This window comes from Saccopteryx leptura, chromosome 4 (genome assembly GCF_036850995.1).
Source record: "Saccopteryx leptura isolate mSacLep1 chromosome 4, mSacLep1_pri_phased_curated, whole genome shotgun sequence".
Taxonomy (NCBI): Eukaryota; Metazoa; Chordata; class Mammalia; order Chiroptera; family Emballonuridae; genus Saccopteryx; species Saccopteryx leptura.
The window spans coordinates 147,350,786-147,369,440 of NC_089506.1; the positions used below are offsets into that span (position 1 = coordinate 147,350,786).

Below are 18,655 nucleotides of genomic sequence, written 5' to 3' on the forward strand. Positions count from 1 at the left end.
TTCCAGGTCGACGCTTTATCCACTGCGCCACCACAAGTCAGGCCTACATTTGAGACATCTATAATGTTATCAATGTCACATCAATACATTTAATTAGGAAAAAAAAGAGTGAAATGGGTGGGGTAGTAGGAAGAGAACTCTCCCCTCAAGTGTTGACATCTAGTTATGAAACTGGCCAATCTCCTGTCATGAGCCAGATTGTTCCATAAGCCAAGGGTATCTTTTTCTTGACTATGTGTTACCTATTTCATTCTATTCTCACCACTCTCTGTATTGTAATTGTGTTTTTCCCAAAAACATCAGTTTTATCTGAAATACAGAAATGCCTCTTTTTCTTTTTGATGTCTGTTTTTGACGACATGAACCTCCTCATTCCTCTGGAACATAGTTTTTTCTTTACTTCTCTGATATAGTTCATTGTGACTGTCCTCTTATCTGATCTGCCTAGCCAGTCGATTGTTCCTTATTTACTTCACTGGTTCCTCTTCCTGTTCATATTCTCCAGCTGTGTTTTATCCTGAGAGCTCAGCTTTATTCTCTAGAGTAACCTTCAAAAAGACTCATACACCTGTATGGCTTTAGCTTTTACAACTGCACTTATATATCTAACCTTGCCTTATCTCCAGATCTCAGTCTAGTATTTAAAATAATCTTACATGTTTTCACTTCAACATGTGTGAAATTTAATTTCCACAGCAAAGTGATTCCTTCTCTTTTCTTATTTTTATTGATACTGAGTTATCCATTTTTTTATTTTCATCATCATAAACACTATTCTTTGATCACCTCTCTCTGTCCAAACAATTAAGCTTAATCCATAAAGTGGTTAACAGATAACAGAATGCTAAAATTTTAAAGACTTGTTTTCAGTAAAGTAATATAAAGGATGCTGAAAAAAATATTTAAAAGTACTTATACAGTTAAGTATGGATTTTATATTTATAAAGGTTAGAAAAATAGGAAAATAATATTTTGTGACATATGAAAATTGTGACATTCAAATTTTAGCAGTTTCAACAGAGACCATATGTCCTGCTAAATCTAAACTATTTATCATGTGACTCTTTTCAGAAAAAGTTTGCTGACCCTTGGATTCAAAGGTTAATGTTTGACTTATAAAAACAGTAAATTCAAAGCCTACTTTGTTCTTAAGCTCTCACTGGTGAGAAACCATCACCACAATCAAAACAAAACATTTTCATCACCCCCAAAAGATTTCCCAGACTCCCTGTAGAACATCCCTCCCTCTGTTCCCGAGCAAGGCAGCCACTCATCTGCCTTCTATCACTATATTATTCATTTGTAAATCCTAGAATTTTTTTTTTTAAATCCTAGAATTTTGTATCAATAGAATCATACAGGAGGTACTCTGTTGTACCTAGAATACTGATTTTTTAAAAAAAGTTTATTCTGTTGTGTTTAGTGTTGTTTGTCCTTTTTATTGTTATGTGGGAGTTTTTTCTACTTTATTGAGGTAAAATTAACAAAGCTGTAGATATTTAGAGTGCACATGGTGGTGATTTGATGTATGTATATAGATTGGCAGCAGGCCAGTTTGATCACTGCCCACAGTGACTGGACAGCCTGAAAACTTCTTACTGTTAAAAGTAAAAGTGAACTTTTGAATAGCTTTTCCTGTAAAGAAAAACCACATCAAAGTGCCTGAAAACTCATTTTATTTTCTTATTGTTATAGTTGTTATTAATATTATTTCAATCTATAAACTGGCTATTTTCAGTTGATTGTGGCAGAGATTTCTCAAAATAAATCAATATGGTTTCAAACTATAATTTTTATAAGTATTTATAGATATCATGAGATTTAAATAAATAATGATGGTTCAGTTTGGTACTTACATAATTTTAATTTAAAGTATTTACTGACATTCAAGGCTTACTCCAACTCAATTCTCTTCTTCACTTTTTATTAGAACCTTAAATTAATTATTCTCAGATTATCAACCCCTTTTGCTTTTTAGTTTATCTCAATACTGCTATAACCACCTTTAGTCTTCTCTGTCCTGTAATTCTAATACCCAATGTGATTTGTACTTCTTAAAACTTTCTAATGTAGGAAATCTCAGGGGCTTGGTAGGGTCAGGAGTTTGTGTTCTTGTAACCTTTTTTTGTTTTGTTTTGTTTTGTTTTGTTTTTATTGATTTTCAACTTCTTCTATCCTGTCAGAAATGCCTGGCTCTTGGTAAGTAGTATTATGACTGATGAGTTCTGCATGCTTTGAAACTTAAGAGCATGAAGAACAGAGTCTTGGAGATGAAGCCCCGTAGAACAAGGAGAGGCTGGAGGAACAGTGATCATATCAGCAGTGGAGATTGTTGAAGCATGGCCTAGTAATTGTTTTTTTATTCATGAGCATTTATCACAAATGAGACTGACCAAATGTTTCTTGAGTCTGTAAGTGACATGCAGAAAAATATGTTCTTAAATTACAGGTAGAAGTCCCGGTTAGATAAAAGGGAAAAACATCTTGTCTATACTCTGGATATGTATGATACCTATAGAACTGCTATTTCTAGGATTACATAATTTAAAATAGACATTTCATCTGATCTCAAACCTTGAAACTGAAGACCTACTACCCAGATATTTTAGTCATCGACATTTCTTAAGCCAGCAGACTAAACCAGCTGAATTTTTCTTGACTCTTGTCAGTTCTGAAGTGTACCTTAATTTAGTAAGAAATTTTAGAAGACTTTTATGTAACTTATGGTAAACACTAGGTAATTACCTGTTGCATCCAAATATTTTTCAAAGCATTTGAGTAATAATTGTTCCCACAGATTTCTAAGTATTTTTATTGTGCTGATAAACTAATGGCTGTTAAAATGAATTCACTTGCTTTCTCTCTGTATATATTTAATGAACACTTTGAACTGTGATTCTTATTATAAATTAAAACAGTAACAAAAACAACTTAAAGTGTAAAAAATAAGAACAGTTAAAAATATGAAACAATAAAAATTGAAATTCTTACTTTTCTTGCACCTGAAAAACTGTATAAATGCAGAAATACTGTATTTGTCTTTTCAATTCTGTCATTGGCATGAAATCTGTTGTCTTTGCTGCTAAGTCACTGGTGATTCAAAACAGCAGTAGATCAGCAGCCCAAGAGCAGTGGAAGCCAGATAAAGGAGACTTTCCAAGGGTGACATGCAAGGGGTGAGCAAGAACAAAGTTGTGACACCCTTTAAGGAGAAGAAGCCACAGGAAGGACCTGCGGAATTAAGCAACCTAGCCCCAGCAGGGAAGCCAAACCCAGCCAGGAAGTCAGCTGTGGCTTAGCACCCAGCAAGCCTCCACCAGAGGGGCACTGACACAGAAGAGCAGAAACCCAGCCAGGAGTGGGTGCTTCATTCTCCCATGAGAACGTCTTGGGACACGGGACATGTGAAACAAAAAGACTAAGCCAAAGAAAAACTTTATTGAGCAACTACTGAATAATCTACCTGTACTCAGAGAATTAGAGTACTAAAACCAACACATGCCTCAGACCCTTATCTGTCCCCATACTAGCTTACTCTCCCACTAATGAAATTTAAAAACTGTAATCTCTTAATAAAAATTTCTTAAGCTCCTCCTGGGTGCCAGGGACCATGCCATAAACTTAAAAAATCACAACAGTGAACTGGACATAATCTCTTGTTTTCTAGAAGTTATAGTAGAGTGGAAAATATTCTTTTTGTAATCAAAATTTGTAATTTTTGAGCAGAAGAAAGTCTGATTTTAATGAAGATTTTCTTTTTCTAAGTCCCATAACCTACATTGTTCTGTGCACTTTCTCAGGCTATCTAGGTGGTTTTTATTAGGCCACTTGTATGATTATACTGGCAATTTTTACAACTGTTTTTTCTAACATAATTAACATATACCAGAAGATTTTGAAATTGCATGTTTCCCTACATCTCCCAAAATATTGTTACTATTATTTTAATATCTTTGTCTTAAAAATATAGAAAAAATAATAAATAGTTAATGTGTCCATATTCCCATTATATAGTATTGATCATTACTAATCTACTGATAAATTTAAACTTACTTTGTTTCATTAAATGACTTATTTTTTTAAATGTTAAATATTTATTATAAAGAGTTGAAACAGAATAAAATTATAAAGATTAAAAACATTTAAAATCATTCCAAACTTCCTCTATAAGTAATCCTCATTAACATTAGGTAACCATATTTTAAGAAGAAAAAAACAACTAAAGCAAACAAAGGAAAATAGTTAAAAGAATAAAATGGCAATAAATACTCACCTGTTGATAATCACTTTAAATGTTAATGGCTTCTATGCTTCAATCTTAAAACATATGGTAGCTGAATGGCTAAGAAAACATGACTCATATGTATGCTGTCTACAGGAGACCCACCTCCACTGACCAGGTGGTGGTGCAGTGGATGGATAGAGTGTCAGCCTGGGATACGAAGGACCCAGGTTCAAAACCCTGAGGTCAGCGGCTGGAGCATGGGCTCATCTAGCTTGAGCGTGGGCTCACCAGCTTGAGTGCGGGCTCACTAGTTTGAGTGTGGGCTCAGCAGTTTGAGTGCGGGCTCACCAGCTTCAGTGCAGGCTCACCAGCTTGAGTGCAGGCTCACCAGCTTGAGTGCGGGCTCACCAGCTTGAGCGTGGGCTCAGCAGTTTGAGTGCGGGCTCACCAGCTTCAGTGCAGGCTCACCAGTTTGAGTGTAAGCTCACCAGCTTGAGTGCGGGCTCACCAGCTTGAGCACAGGATGACTGGCTTGAGCATGGGTCCACAGACGTGACCCCATGGTTGCCGGCTTGAGCCCAAAGCTCTTTGACTTGAAGCCCAAGGTCACTGGCTTGAGCCCATGGTCACTGGCTTGAGCCCAAAGGTAACTAGCTTGAAGCCCAAGGTTGCTAGCCTGAGCCCTAGGTCACTGGCTTGAGCAAGGGGTCACTTGCTCTGCTGTAGCCCTCCGGTCAAGGCACAGAGGAGAAAGCAATCAATGAACAACTAAGGTGCTGCAACAAAAATTGATGCTTCTCATCTCTCTCACTTCCTGTCTGTCTGTCCCTAGCTATCCCTCTCTCTGACTCTCTCTCTGTCTCTGTCAAAAAGAAAAAAAGAAAAGAAAAGAAAGAAATACAAAGTTGACATAGTGGGTATGTTCAATCTAGATACATCTAACTAAAGGTTTATGAAAGCATTTTTCATCATTGAATTAGAAATCCAACTAAACACATAATCATAACCCTTCTCTATAAGCCTTTACTATACAAAGAATAGGAAGAACAGATGGATTATATATGTCCTGCTTCTAAAACAGTTAACCTATTATTTTGTAGCATATTGTCTTTAAGAGCAACTTGAGAGGAGCCAGACTTTTCATCCCTGCATCTCAGTGCCTGGCAGTGTGCATAGTGGATGGTTAGCATAGTCAATTGAATAATTGAGATTCTAGATTCTCTCAAAATGCTTTCACAGACCAGCATACAAAAGAGCCTGGGGCTTAACATGCCGCATTTGGAATGGAACTTGTTTTCACTCTGAGGTCAGAAACCTGTACAGCTGAGAACTCTGGATAATGAAGGCTCCTTTTCTACATTTGCCCAGCACAGACTGGACACAGGCAAATGTCATACAATCTGCATTTAAACACTCTTTTCTTTCCACATTAACAGTGTTTATGTTTTCTGGGGCACGACTAAAAGAGTCAAAATGTTTGCTGTCTGTGTAAATAGGCTTTTAAGGAAAAAAATGCAGTTTTCACATGTGAGTTCTTTTCAGCAGCCAGTTCCTTTCCTGAATCACAAAAGGCTGGATATAAAAACAAACAAATGAGAATGTGCTGTTTTAACAAATGGTCCTTAGAGATGGGTTTTAAAGCATGGTTTTTGTTTGCTGATCTAGCTTTTACCCTATCACTTTGTAACACTTTGAGAAATCCTGAAATAAATCAGGACATTCTCATAGTTTTCAAGGCTGACAGTTTAATTTTTTTCCTGTTTTGTCTATTGCTCTGGCCAATGTAATTAGGCCATACTCATGTGAAAAATTACTTGTACGAGAGAAAATGTTGGATGTGCATGTGTGTTTTCAGGAAGATTTGTTCTCTGCTCATGTTCACAGTATTATTTGCACGTGAACACAATTCTCCACTACATAATTTAAAATATTAATTCTTTAAGAAAACATTTCAAAAAGAAGTTTGTCACTAATTTTATATCATTGTTAGAATAATTACGTTTAAAAATATTTTAGCAGCTAAATCATTGATTTTAAAACGTATTTGTTAATTAAGTAGACTGGATGCGAACCTGAAAGGGAGTCATTCCTGCAGAAAGGAGAGAAAGGCCTAATTTTTAACAATATTCCTGAAATGGCAACAGAAATCAGTTCCTACAGCCTACCTCACAGACTGTCCTCCAATTTCATTTTATATATAAAATGGTGGTGCGGTGGATAGAGCGTTGGACTGGGATGTGGAAGACCCAGGTTCGGGACCCCCAGGTCGCCAGCTTGAGTGCGGGCTCATCTGGTTTGAGCAAAGCTCACCAGCTTGGACCCAAGGTCGCTGGCTTGAGCAAGGGGTTACTCAGTCTGCTGAAGGCCCACAGTCAAGGCACATATGAGAAAGCAATCAATGAACAACTAAGGTGTTGCAACGAAAAACTGATGATTGATGCTTCTCATCTCTCTCCGTTCCTGTCTGTCTGTCCCTATCTATCCCTCTCTCTGACTCTCTCTCTCTCTCTCTCTCTCTCTCTGTAAAAAAAAAAAAAAAGTTGGTTGTAATCCTTGTCTTGTGTATTTCCCAGTGGACTTTTTTTAGTTATACCAGCAGATATGTTGCAAGTTCACAAATGTGTATTATTTACGTTATTGCTTCTGTACTCCTGAAAATGTGGAGAACCATGGGAGAATAACAGCTCCACAATATGAAGATACTTATTTGTGTTTTGTGAAAAATTTGACATTAACTCTCTTTCTTCTTTAACAAATTGAGTGCCTTGCTTTCACTTTTGTGGATTAATCTAAGAATGTTAGTAACTCAGGAGATCCTTATTTGCTTCCGAAACTTAAACACCAGGATTAACAGACACAAGAGGCACTATTTAACATGTTTTATTGGCTGATTGTAAAGGTCAAATTAACAAGCTTTATAGAAGCTTCATTAGAAGTATACAGTAGGTCCCTTGTAGAAATCATGAAGGAAAGCAGTGTATACACTGTTGGGAACACAAATACAAAATTTGAGATGCTATCTGTGATAGAAGCAGAGTAATTGTTAAGAATTTGACTAGATTGCAAATAACTTAAAGGGCCAGCAGATCTTTAAGAATGCACAAGATAGCTTTATTTTTTTAATTGAATTTATTGGAGTGACATTGGTTAATAACATTACATAGATTTGAGGTGTACCATTCCATAGCACGTCACCTGTGCACTGTGCTGAGTGCTCACCACCCCAGTCCAGTCTCCTTCCGTCCCCATGTACCCCCCACCCACGTCTGCCCCCCACAGCCCTTTCCTCTAGAGCGGGGGCAGTCAACCTTTTACACCTACCGCCCACTTCTGTATCTCTGTTAGTAGTAAAATTTTCTAACTGCCCACCGGTTCTACAGTAATGGTGATTTATAAAATAGGGAAGTAACTTTACTTTATAAAGTTTATAAAGCAGAGTTACAGCAAGTTAAAGCATATAATAATAATTACTTACCAAGTACTTTATGTCGGATTTTCGCTAAGTTTGGCAGAATAAATCTTTATAAAACAACTTACTATAGTTAAATCTATCTTTTTATTTATCCTTTGGTTGCTCCGCTACCGCCCACCATGAAAGCTGGAGCGCCCCCTAGTGGGCGGTAGGGACCAGGTTGACCAGCACTGGTCTACAGTGACAAGGGCAGGCACCTCTTCCGTCACACCTCTTCAATTACCACACTGTTCTCTATGTCTATGAGCTCTTTTCTCCCAACCCCCTTTATTGTTCTTATGTAACATTTACTGAAAATAAAAGCATGGGAAACTTTAGATAATCCACAAAATTCCTCTGAGTCCCTACCCAGTGAGATTCTATTTCCAAATGAGATATGTAGGTGAGATACATAAACAAACCAAAAAGGCTTAATTAGTGCTGCCCTTCAGAAGCCTACTAGGTGGTTGAAGTTCATGTCTACCATTTTGCTAAGAAAACAATGAGAATAAGTGGGATCTAGGAAAAGACAGTAATTTTCTGGAAGGTAAGAGGTTTGCTTTCTAAAACAAAACACAAACAGCTAATCAGATGTACCTCTGTAATTCTGTTTTTGTGTATTCGCAGAGCTACATTTCAGGGTTGCTTATATTTTAACCAAGAAAAAAACAGATTGATTCGTGAGAGAGCAGTTTTAGAAATTTACAGTGGCTTCTTGCTAGACTTCTAATATTATTCTGTAATCCTAGCTTTGGGTAGAATTTTAAAAACATTTGTAGAATATCACTCTGTTTATAGCCACATTTATACTTTAGCTTTGGTCACAGGACTTCTTTTAACATACTAGTTTTCTTTTCTAGGGACTTTACGTTTTTGTGGTCTATTTCATTCTGCACAACCAGACCTGTTGCCCCATGAAAGCCAGCTACACAGTGGAAATGAATGGGCACCCAGGACCCAGCACGGCCTTCTTCACACCTGGGAGTGGGATGCCTTCTGCTGGAGGGGAAATCAGCAAGTCCACCCAGAATCTTATCAGTGCGATGGAAGAGGTGCCTGCCCTTGCCCTCGCTCTCACTCTCTGGCTTTATCTCTGTCTCTCTCTGTCTCTAGTTCATATACGGCCTTTCCAACTCAAAAAGAGTGCAAGTTAAATGGTGCTATGTGACTCTTAAATCCCTTTGCCACTGGCATTTTCTGATCTGTGGTACATATTTGATATGCTGAATATATAGTTTATACCTATTATCGAATTCATTATCTCCCCTGCCATGTGACCTATGCTAACCAGCAGTTCCTAGTGGGAATGCATACCTTGCATTATGTTTCTTCAGAGTTTTCCAAATTTGACATGGTAGTGACTGAATCACCATCAGAAATGGTTTTTAAAATATTCTTCTTCCTAAAAATATTTACACGGTTCTCCACCTCCACCCATCCCTGTTCATGTCTTTAATCCCAACAAACACTTGGCGAAATAGGCTGAAACTTTAATTTAAATACCAGAAAGTACTTTAGGACAAAGGTGTGGAAGGATGCTTCTGCAGCACCACTTTACCCAGGCTGTCTTCTGTAAGTCTGCCTTCCATTGCACTCTGCATTCTGGCCACATCATATTGATTTCCTGTGTCTAAACCACCTTGCTGCCAACCTGTCAGCAATGCCACCATAGCACTGGGACCATTGCTCAGATTTTACATCATACTTGAAGACATTTGTCCAGAATAGATGCTGTTCGGGGCCCTGAGAACTTCTGCAATGGACAAGATATGCTTCTCCCCACCCCTGATCCAGCCCCTGCTGCCTCTCTGCACTGAGAGCCAAGGGGAACAGTGTTTATGTGTTCATCCAGAAACATGGCAGGAATCAAAGTACAGTTGTCTAAAAAGATAACAATTTACAGATAGGAAAATAAGTAGAAAAGTAGATAGCTAGATAAATAGATTATCTACCTGTCTAGTGATATTTTTTTTCTTCTATCTTAATATAGAAAGTAATTTTATCCATGTCAGGTTAAAATTAAGGTAAGTGATCAAATATAAAGTACAATATTTAAAAATTGGAATATGTATTTAGTACCATAAATATTTAGAAATCTAGTACCAGATGGGATATATTGTATATCCCAAAACTTTTTTTAAAATTTTTTATTCATTTTAGAGAGGAGAGAGAGTAAGAGTAAGAGAGAGAGAGAGAGAGAGAGAAAGGGGGGAGGAGGAAGAAGCATCAACTCCCATATGTGCCTTGACCAGGCAAGCCCAGGGTTTCGATCAGAGACCTCAGTGTTCCAGGCTGATGCTTTATCCACTGTGCCACCACAGGTCAGGCTCAAAACTTTTAAAAACTGAATTATTTTTTTATCAAAGTTGAAATGGATTTATTTTTTAAAGATTTTATTTATTCATTTTAGAGAGAGGAGAGAGAGAGAAGGAGTAGGGGGAGATGAGTGGGACACATCAACTCATAGTTGTTTCTCATGTGCTCCCTGACCAGGCAAACCCAGGTTTCAAACCGGTGTCGTCAACATTCCAAGTGGATGCTTTTTCCACTGCGCCACCACAGGCCAGGCTGGAAATGGATACTTTTAGGATCAGTGATTTAGGGATAATCTTTAAAAAAAATTTTTTGTCTTTTTTACTGTTTACCCATTCTAGCATTTGCCTAGATCTGAACTGTACAATGCAATAACCATTAGCCATGCATGGCTATTTAAATTTAAACTAACTAAAATTAAAGAACATTAAAAATTCAGTTCATCAGTCACCAGGTTCAAGTGCTCAATAATCGCATATATCTGAAAGCTACCATAATGCAGAATGCAGGTATAAAATTTTTGTATCATCACAGAAAGTTCTTTTGAACAGTGTTCAACTTCTTAGAAAAATTGTTTAAAACTTTGTCTCCTGTTAGATTTATTTCTACAGTCCTTGGGTCACTTTTCTTAGCCTTTGGCATCCCTGCAGTCTCTCAGAAAAGCTTATATTGAAAGGCAGCAGCTGTGACCATTCAATTCCTGGGCCTGGGCCACTACTTGAATGTTCATTTGGGGTGTTGCACAGTGGCATACCCTAACGTGAGTTCTACATTCCTCAGAGGCTTAGAATTGGCCTTGATCCAGCTGTCAATGAGGGACTGTTAGAGACATTCTAGAAAGCCTTGCAGAGAAGAGAAAGTATTAGGAAAGAAGGATTAAGGGATTTTTACCAATAACCAAGAGGGAAGTGAATATGTTTAATTATTTCAGGATAGAACTACCTTTTTAATTATTTAATGTTTAAAAGGGAAAAGTTCAGATTGCTATCAGATAACTTTTTTCCTTCAATTCAGTATGTTCTTATAGGTAGTTACTATATTTAAAATTGTATTTTGTATCTTAAAGATTAGGAGGGCGCCTCTCCAGTTTTTATCTTTTTAACAGTTTTCTTTGCACAATACATTATTTAAAAAATAAAAGGTATATTGCCTGACCTGTGGTGGTGCAGTGGATAAAGCTCGACCTGGAAATGCTGAGGTCGCCGGTTCAAAACCCCGGGCTTGCCTGGTTAAGGCACATATGGGAGTTGATGCTTCCAGCTCCTCCCCCTTCTTTCTCTCTCTCTCTGTCTCTCCCTCTCCTCTATAAATAAATAAATAAATAAATAAATAAATAAATAAATAAATAAATGGTATTGATTGGCTTAAAAGGTAAATTTCTTTCCCCACACATGAATGCATATAAATTTACAATTAATTTTAATAAAGAAATCATTTAGAATTACCAGGTTAGATTGTCTCACAGAGAAACATACTTCTCTAAAAGACAAAGGTACAATTAAAGGTCTTAATTCTAAATAGTTCAATAGCCCTTTTTTGTGTAATGAGATGTGGAGATAGTTTATATACATTCACATTAAATATGTATGTATTTATATAACGGTTTCCTTTCTTCCCATCCCAACCCAAAAAGGTGCCACCTGACTGGGAGAGAGGACCCTTTCAGCCAGCCAGTCAAGCCAGTCCTGACTTAAAGGCAAGTCCACAAAACGGCGCCACACTGCCTTCCTCTGGAGGATATGGCCAGGGGTCACTAATAGCTGATGAGGAGTCCCAGGAGTTTGATGACCTGATATTTGCATTAAAAACTGGTATGTATGAACCCACAAACTACATTAGAAGTAGTCAATCAGTCACCCTCAGCACAACCTGAGTCCAAGACTCACTCCTAATCTTAGCCCAACACTAAGTATTTTGTTCTTGACACCAAATATAATACAAACTCAAAATAGTTTACAATTTGCTTTGATGAAAAAGGCGTACTCTAACTAAATGTAAATATCTGTGGCGTGTAGTTGTTCTAGAACACCAAGATACTACCGAGACAAGTTCAGTGTTCTAAGGCAACCTGGTAGGGATTCGGTGACAGTTTTGCCTCTGATCTGCGAAAAAGACCTTCTTATGGAGAACCTTTAAAGCAGAAACTTTCAAAGGTAGCATCGTGAGCTTCGTGTCATTCTACAGTTTTCAAAGTGCTGTTGCCTACATTATTTCATTGGCTCTTACTGTCAGTTTAACCCCAGTCATCCTGTGATACAACGGAAAATTGTTTTCAAATCAAATATGTAATTTTTTCTTTCATCCTTTTATTCAGAAAAATGTACTGACACTGTTAAAAATTTTTCAGTGAAATTTTCATTTCTAGATCCATATACACAAAGTGCTTGGCACTTGGTAAAAATTTTGTAGCTATTGTTTAAGAATGAGTGAGTGAGTGAATATGAAACTTGGATTTTGAAAGAATAGACATTCACACAAACATGACATAAGGAAGAGTAATATAAGTAGTGGAAAGAGTTAACTATTGAGGAAATCAAATAACTTTTTAAACCCTCTTAATTGATTCTTATAGAATGTGTAGGTTTTAAACAGGTAAAGAGTAGAGGAAAGATGTACAGACAGAGGGAACAGAATTAGCCACAGCCCAGGGCGTCCATGTGTGGGACCTGTCTGGGAGAATACACACGGCAGTGTGGCGGGTGGAGGGGGACAGGCCTGACAGGTAGTTGACCTGCATTGTTAATAATTTACTGTAGTAACCCCAGCCCGGTTTCAGGGAGCACGCTCCTTGTGATATTCGTAGTTATCGTCAATGGGAGGACCCTCTGACTGCATATATTTGGGAAACTATGAAGGTTCATAATTCACATTACCATTTTAGCAGCTCTAAAAAGCCCTAGCTTAAAGCTACCCACTTCACTCAATTTAACCTGGTGTTTCCATAACACGTCATGATAGACTCATTGGGGGGGAGCAGAACACGTCCTGACATTTTGCATAATATTAAAATGCTGTTCAGATGCCATGCTAAGGAGTGGGCTTTTTATAGAGCTTAGTGAGCTATGGAGGTTTATGAGGAGAGGAGTAGCATGTTTCTACTGGTTTTTGAGACAAAATAACTCTTATAAAAGTATGAAGAATACATTTAGAAACCAAATCAGAAAGGCTAGGGGGAGGTTGTTACAATTGTCCAAAGAAATGAGAGAGTAGAAATAAAAAAAGAGATGAAAGAGGAGGAGCACTGAGGGACCACTGGGAGGACAGTCAGCAAAGCCCCTGCATCTCACCAGGTGGCTAAGGAATTGTATAAAGAGCATCTGTTCGTTAATTTTGTGCAGGGGCAAACAGACAAGCTCAGATTTGGACATACTGATCTTAGGCCCAGTGGCTCTTAAATAGTCAGTTTTGAAGGAAACTCGGGCAACGGTTCAGGGTCAGAGGTATTGATTTGAAATGTATCTGCAGAGGTCATATTTGAAGCTACAGGGATGAATAAGGTTGATCTGGAAGAGTGGAAGGAAAGTGATGAGAAGGAAAAAGGCGAGAAAGGGAGGGGTGAGGGAGGAAGAGAAAACAAGAGCAAAGAAGGGAAACAGAAGAACATCCTAGAGCAGGGGTCAGGAACCTGTGGCTCACGAGCCAGATGTGGCTCTTTTGATGGCTGCATCTGGCTCACAGACAAATCTTTAAGAAAAAAAATAATAATGTTAAAATATATAACATTCTCATGTATTACAATCCATTCATTTCCTACCGCTCATGTTCATGGTTGCAGGTGGCTGGAGCCAATCACAGCTGTCCTCCAGGACGACACCAAATTTTTATTGGATAATTCGTAACGTACACGGGTCATTGTATGGCTCTCATGGAATTACATTTTAAAATATGTGGCGTTCATGGCTCTCTCAGCCAAAAAGTTTCCCGACCCATGAACTGATAGTATCTACATTTAAAGACTAAATAGAAGAGGGTCCCAGAGAAGGAACTGTATGAAAGAGAACTAAAGAGAAAGAGAATTTCATGAAGAAGGGAATGCAAAGATGCATAAAATGCTCACTAGCATTACGACTAAAAAGGGGGCTTTCAGATTGCAAATAATTCTCCAGGAAGATTATGTCACTAGCACTATGAAGCTGTCAGTTGTGGATGTTATGACACTGGGAACATACAGTAAATTCTTGCAGCATAATTCAATTAGATGTGGGTCCTATATATATAACAAGTATTAAATGCATTCAGTTCAGGAATGTTTGGAATGACTTCCTTACTTATAGACAGAGGTTAGTATTACTGGGAGTTCGCTGCACTCGTTAGGAAATAAATACTTCCAAAGATCAAAATAGCAGTCTCTCGCGTTGGCTCCCTCTATTTTTGGAAAAGGTACCATAAAAATTAAGGGCTACCTTGTAGACACTTTCCATCACAGAATGTGGTCAAACCATGTGAGCAGTCCACATACCATTCTGCTGGCAGCAGAATTTAGTCGACAGACAAGCCAGATTTGGCCCAACAGGGTGTTTTATTTGACACGCATAGCATTATAGCATTTTTTGAGCCAATATTTGAAAATTTAGAGATAGCCCATAAAAATAAAGAATTTTAAAAAAAATTTTATGTATTGATTTTATAGGGAGAGGAAAGAAAGGGATAGAGAACAAGAAGTATCAATTCATAGTTGCTTTGTTTTAGTTATTTATTGCTTGCTGTATGTGCCTTGACTGGACAAGCTCAGGGTTTCATTCAAACGGAGAGCCTCAGCATTCCAGGTCAATGCTCTGTATCCACTGCGCCACCACAGGCCATTTATTTTTTAAAAAAGAAAATCTATTAACAGAGTGATTGGTGTTGAGTGATAGTTGCCTGTTTAGATGAAACGTCAGCTCCTCAGTTTGTCCGGTGCTCACCAGACCTGCCTTACTGGTTTATACTACCTTACCAGTCCTTTGTTACATTTTAACTTGCAACTGTTGATCTATCTCAGCTCTACCTTAATTATGGGCTACTCCTTTTCATTTGAACCACTAAACAACTTAGAAAAGTTATGTAACCCTTTGCATATATTTTAATAAGCATCTAAATATTTTCATCCTAAATTCAAATAGTTCCAAATAATGTAATTTCCGCTGTATTATAAATTTTAGTGTTTTGTAATAAAATTTTTATTTTATTCTATTAAGTTAATTCAAGGAGTTTAAATTCTACAGCAATTTGATGCCCACTGTTATTCATTTCATTTTTAAAATATATGAGCAAGCCCTGGCTGATTGGCTCAGTGGTAGAGCATCGCCCCAGCCTATGGAAGTCCCGGGTTCGATTCCCAGTCAGGGCACACAGGAGAAGTGACCATCTGCTTCTCTACCTCTACCCCTTCTCTCTCTCTCTCTCTCTCTCTCTCTCTCTCTCACTCTCTCTATTTCTCTCTCCATCCCCCAAACCCCACAGCCATGGCTCAAATGGTTTGAGCAAAGTTGGCCCCAGGTGCTGAGGATGGCTCCATAGCCTCCCCTCGGGTGTAAAATAGCTCAGTTGTGGAGCAATGAAGTAGTGGCCCCAGATGGGCAGAGCACTGCCCTGGTAGGGGGCTTGCCTGGGAGATCCCAGTCAGGGTGCATGTCAGAGTATGTCTCTCTACCACCCCACCTCTCACTTAAAAAACAAATAAAATAAATACAAATATATCATATGAGCAGCCTTTTCTTTTACAGTTGGAAAATTTACATCATTCTCTTTTCTTGGGTAACTTCTTACACATTTTACTATACGACTTACATATACATTATATCATATATAGAGGTGCTGTATAATTTATCATCCAAAGCAAAGCAATTTGAGAGAGTAAATGGGGATATGATTAATAATTCTTTTAGGTAAGAACTAATAAGACTTCAAATATTGTGTCCTCCAACTCCCTGTTTTGACGGAATAGTGAAAGTAGTATTTATGGAAGGGTATAAACATAGGTCTTAATGGATACACAGGCTGGAATTAACATGACATGTTCAGGACCTGTTGAGTTACCTGATCACTTTGAGAAAGCTCTCCAATGGGCGAAGGTTGAAATATGTCTATTCAGTAGGGTAGATCCAGAATAAGGAGTTTTAAAGCCACAGCATAGGATTTCAGACTTGATTTCATTGGCCATAGGCACTAACGTTTGTTCTTGAGAAGGAAAGGGCAGTGGATGCTGAATAGATCAGAGGAACAGTGTGGACAATAGAGATGGAAGAGGCATTTTCAAGAGCTAGGAGGCAGAGCATAGTTTATTAATATAGACAACAAACATTTGCTGAACACTGACAGTATGCTGGGCACTGTCCTATGAACTAGGAATATAAAGATATGAAGAACATAAATCCAGTGGGAGAGAGAAATTTTGAATGAGAATCATCATGTTTCCATGGGTAGCAGCAGTGATACCTGAGTTGATAGTTATAGGAAGAGTGGAGGCAGCCCAAGTAAGGAGTGGGGGAGTGAGAAGAGAACCCCAGGGATGCCAGCATAGTAACATGGGATGAGAAGACAGTGAGCAGCAGCTCCAATGAGACATCAGGCTGCGGAGCACGAAGCAGGTCAGGTGGGGCTTGCAGGCCTGGAGGCAGGGTTGCTGTCAGGCTGTAGGAGGAGATGAAAGCGAAAGCAGACCTGGAGGTCAGAGGGTGGGTGGGCCGGTACAGTGTCAACCACAGCTTGCAACAGAGAGAGGATGGGAAGGACGGAGACCCAGAAGAGGGAGGGTTTGACTAAAAGAACCTCATTGACGGGCTCCTGCTTTCATCCCAAACAGGGTAAGATAGAGCTAATTCACCCCATGGCTACAACACTGCAAACACCCTTTCCTGCATCTCAGACAGAAAGGGAGGTCTCAGCTCCCCAGCAACTGATTTTTCACTTTCCTTTCCATGTAGAGCCTAGTGCCCAGAAAATATAATATATACCAGCAGCATGCCCTGTGACCTGTGTGTGTGTGTGCGTGTGTGTGTGTGTGTGTGTGGGAGAGAGAGAGTGAGAGAGAGAAAGAGACGGAGACACAGAGAGCATGCAAATTTGTGAATCAGAGTAGAAAATAAGGTGTTACTCTAGAATAGTGTTAAGTTTTCTCATTATTCTGAGTTGTGAAAGAGTAGTGAATAATAGAACTTCCTCAAAACAGCTTCTGGGTGCTCTGTAATTAACAGCTAGATTTGGGAGAATCTTGTGTGGATCTGTCTGGCACTATATTGCATAATGTTTTTATCTCGGGATCAGATCTGAGTCATTCAGAGCCCCTGGTCCTCTGGGTGCTGATATGTCACCAGGTGTTATTGATGCGTGTCTTTCTTCTTGGATCATGGCCCACTGACTGAGTCTCAGGTAAAAGTCTTGGATTCAGTACATGTAGGGTTGGAGGTTGTACGTTTTTGAATAACAAATCCTACCTCCCTGCTGAAGAATTCTGCTAACCTGCCTGAATTTTTTTTAATAAACCCCCAGTTTAGAAATGCTGTTCATGTTGTTATACCTGTCAACCATTGAGAATCCAAACTTGTGTCTTTAGAAATTGACTTTACTTATAAAAAAGTAAATTAAAGCATAGTTTATAATTGTTAAGTATTAATAATATTCTAAATGCACAGCTCCCTTTTTCTAATATAATAATAACAAACATGTATTGACTTAATGTAACTTGACCCTTAATTCACTGCATTAATCACGGTTTTTGTGTTCACTCTTTTTCTATTGCAGGTGCTGGTCTCAGTGTCAGTGATAATGAATCTGGTCAAGGCAGCCAGGAGGGAGGCACTTTGACTGACTCCCAGATCGTAGAACTCAGGAGGATACCCATCGCCGACACCCATCTTTAGCGGCACAGAGACCATTAAAATGAGGATAGTTTCATATTTGTATTGGCTTCATGCTAAAACTCTCTAAGTACATGCAGCCATATAATAGGAATCTGGCGATTGTGATGAATGTGCAGAAGTGATTGTTGTGTCAGAATATAAATTACTCATCTTTGTGCAACCTAAAATTCACTGCTGTAATGGAAGACTGGATCAAGTTATATCAGTTAGTAGAATGTACATATTCCAAGAACATTAGTTGTTTTTTAATCATCCTACATGGCTAACATTGTTTAATAAAAGTAATAACAATAAAAATGATAAAACCCACTTGGCATCACCTAGGCTCATTATTTATGAGGAAATATTGTGTATGAGCAAAGAAACAAACCCCACACCTGGATGATGGTAAGCGCCCTGTTTCTTCCAGCATTGATCCAGGTGATCTAGAGTCAAGGCTTCCCAGCATCTAGAAGACTTATTCCTAAAAACCATAAAATTTATTGCCTGTTGACAGGGGTACTGCAGTTTGCATAGTCTTTCATCGAAAGTATGTATTTCTGCTCATTATAAAATTAGGGAACTGAACATTTTTCAAAATGAATGTTCTGTTCTTGGTTAAAAATAACTCCAGCAAGCATTTTAGCACAGCTATGAAGAAGATCATTCAAACAGTTCAGTTTGTTTGGGAAAAATATTTCTTGGTTTGGGTTTTTTAGCCCTTCTTTGTCTTGGAATGAGAAATCAGAAAGTCTGTCTCAGAACAAACACTGTTGTGTTCATGATGATTTCATTGACTAAGGTTCCAGAAGAATTATTAAGAACAGAACAAGTTTGTCCTAAGAA

The 18,655-nt window shown here is 38.3% G+C and overlaps 1 protein-coding gene across 1 annotated transcript in view; it reads left to right on the forward strand.

Annotated features, from left to right (window-relative positions):
- ADGRV1 (adhesion G protein-coupled receptor V1) overlaps positions 1-18,130 on the forward strand; it is a 697,985-nt gene extending 679,855 nt beyond the window's left edge. Inside the window, exons 88-90 of the mRNA XM_066381830.1 lie at positions 8,537-8,728; positions 11,623-11,800; positions 17,712-18,130. Coding sequence (XP_066237927.1) covers positions 8,537-8,728; positions 11,623-11,800; positions 17,712-17,830 — 489 coding nt within the window. The 3' untranslated portion in view covers positions 17,831-18,130. The remainder of the gene's footprint in view (positions 1-8,536; positions 8,729-11,622; positions 11,801-17,711) is intronic.
- The last annotated feature ends 525 nt before the right edge of the window (positions 18,131-18,655 follow it).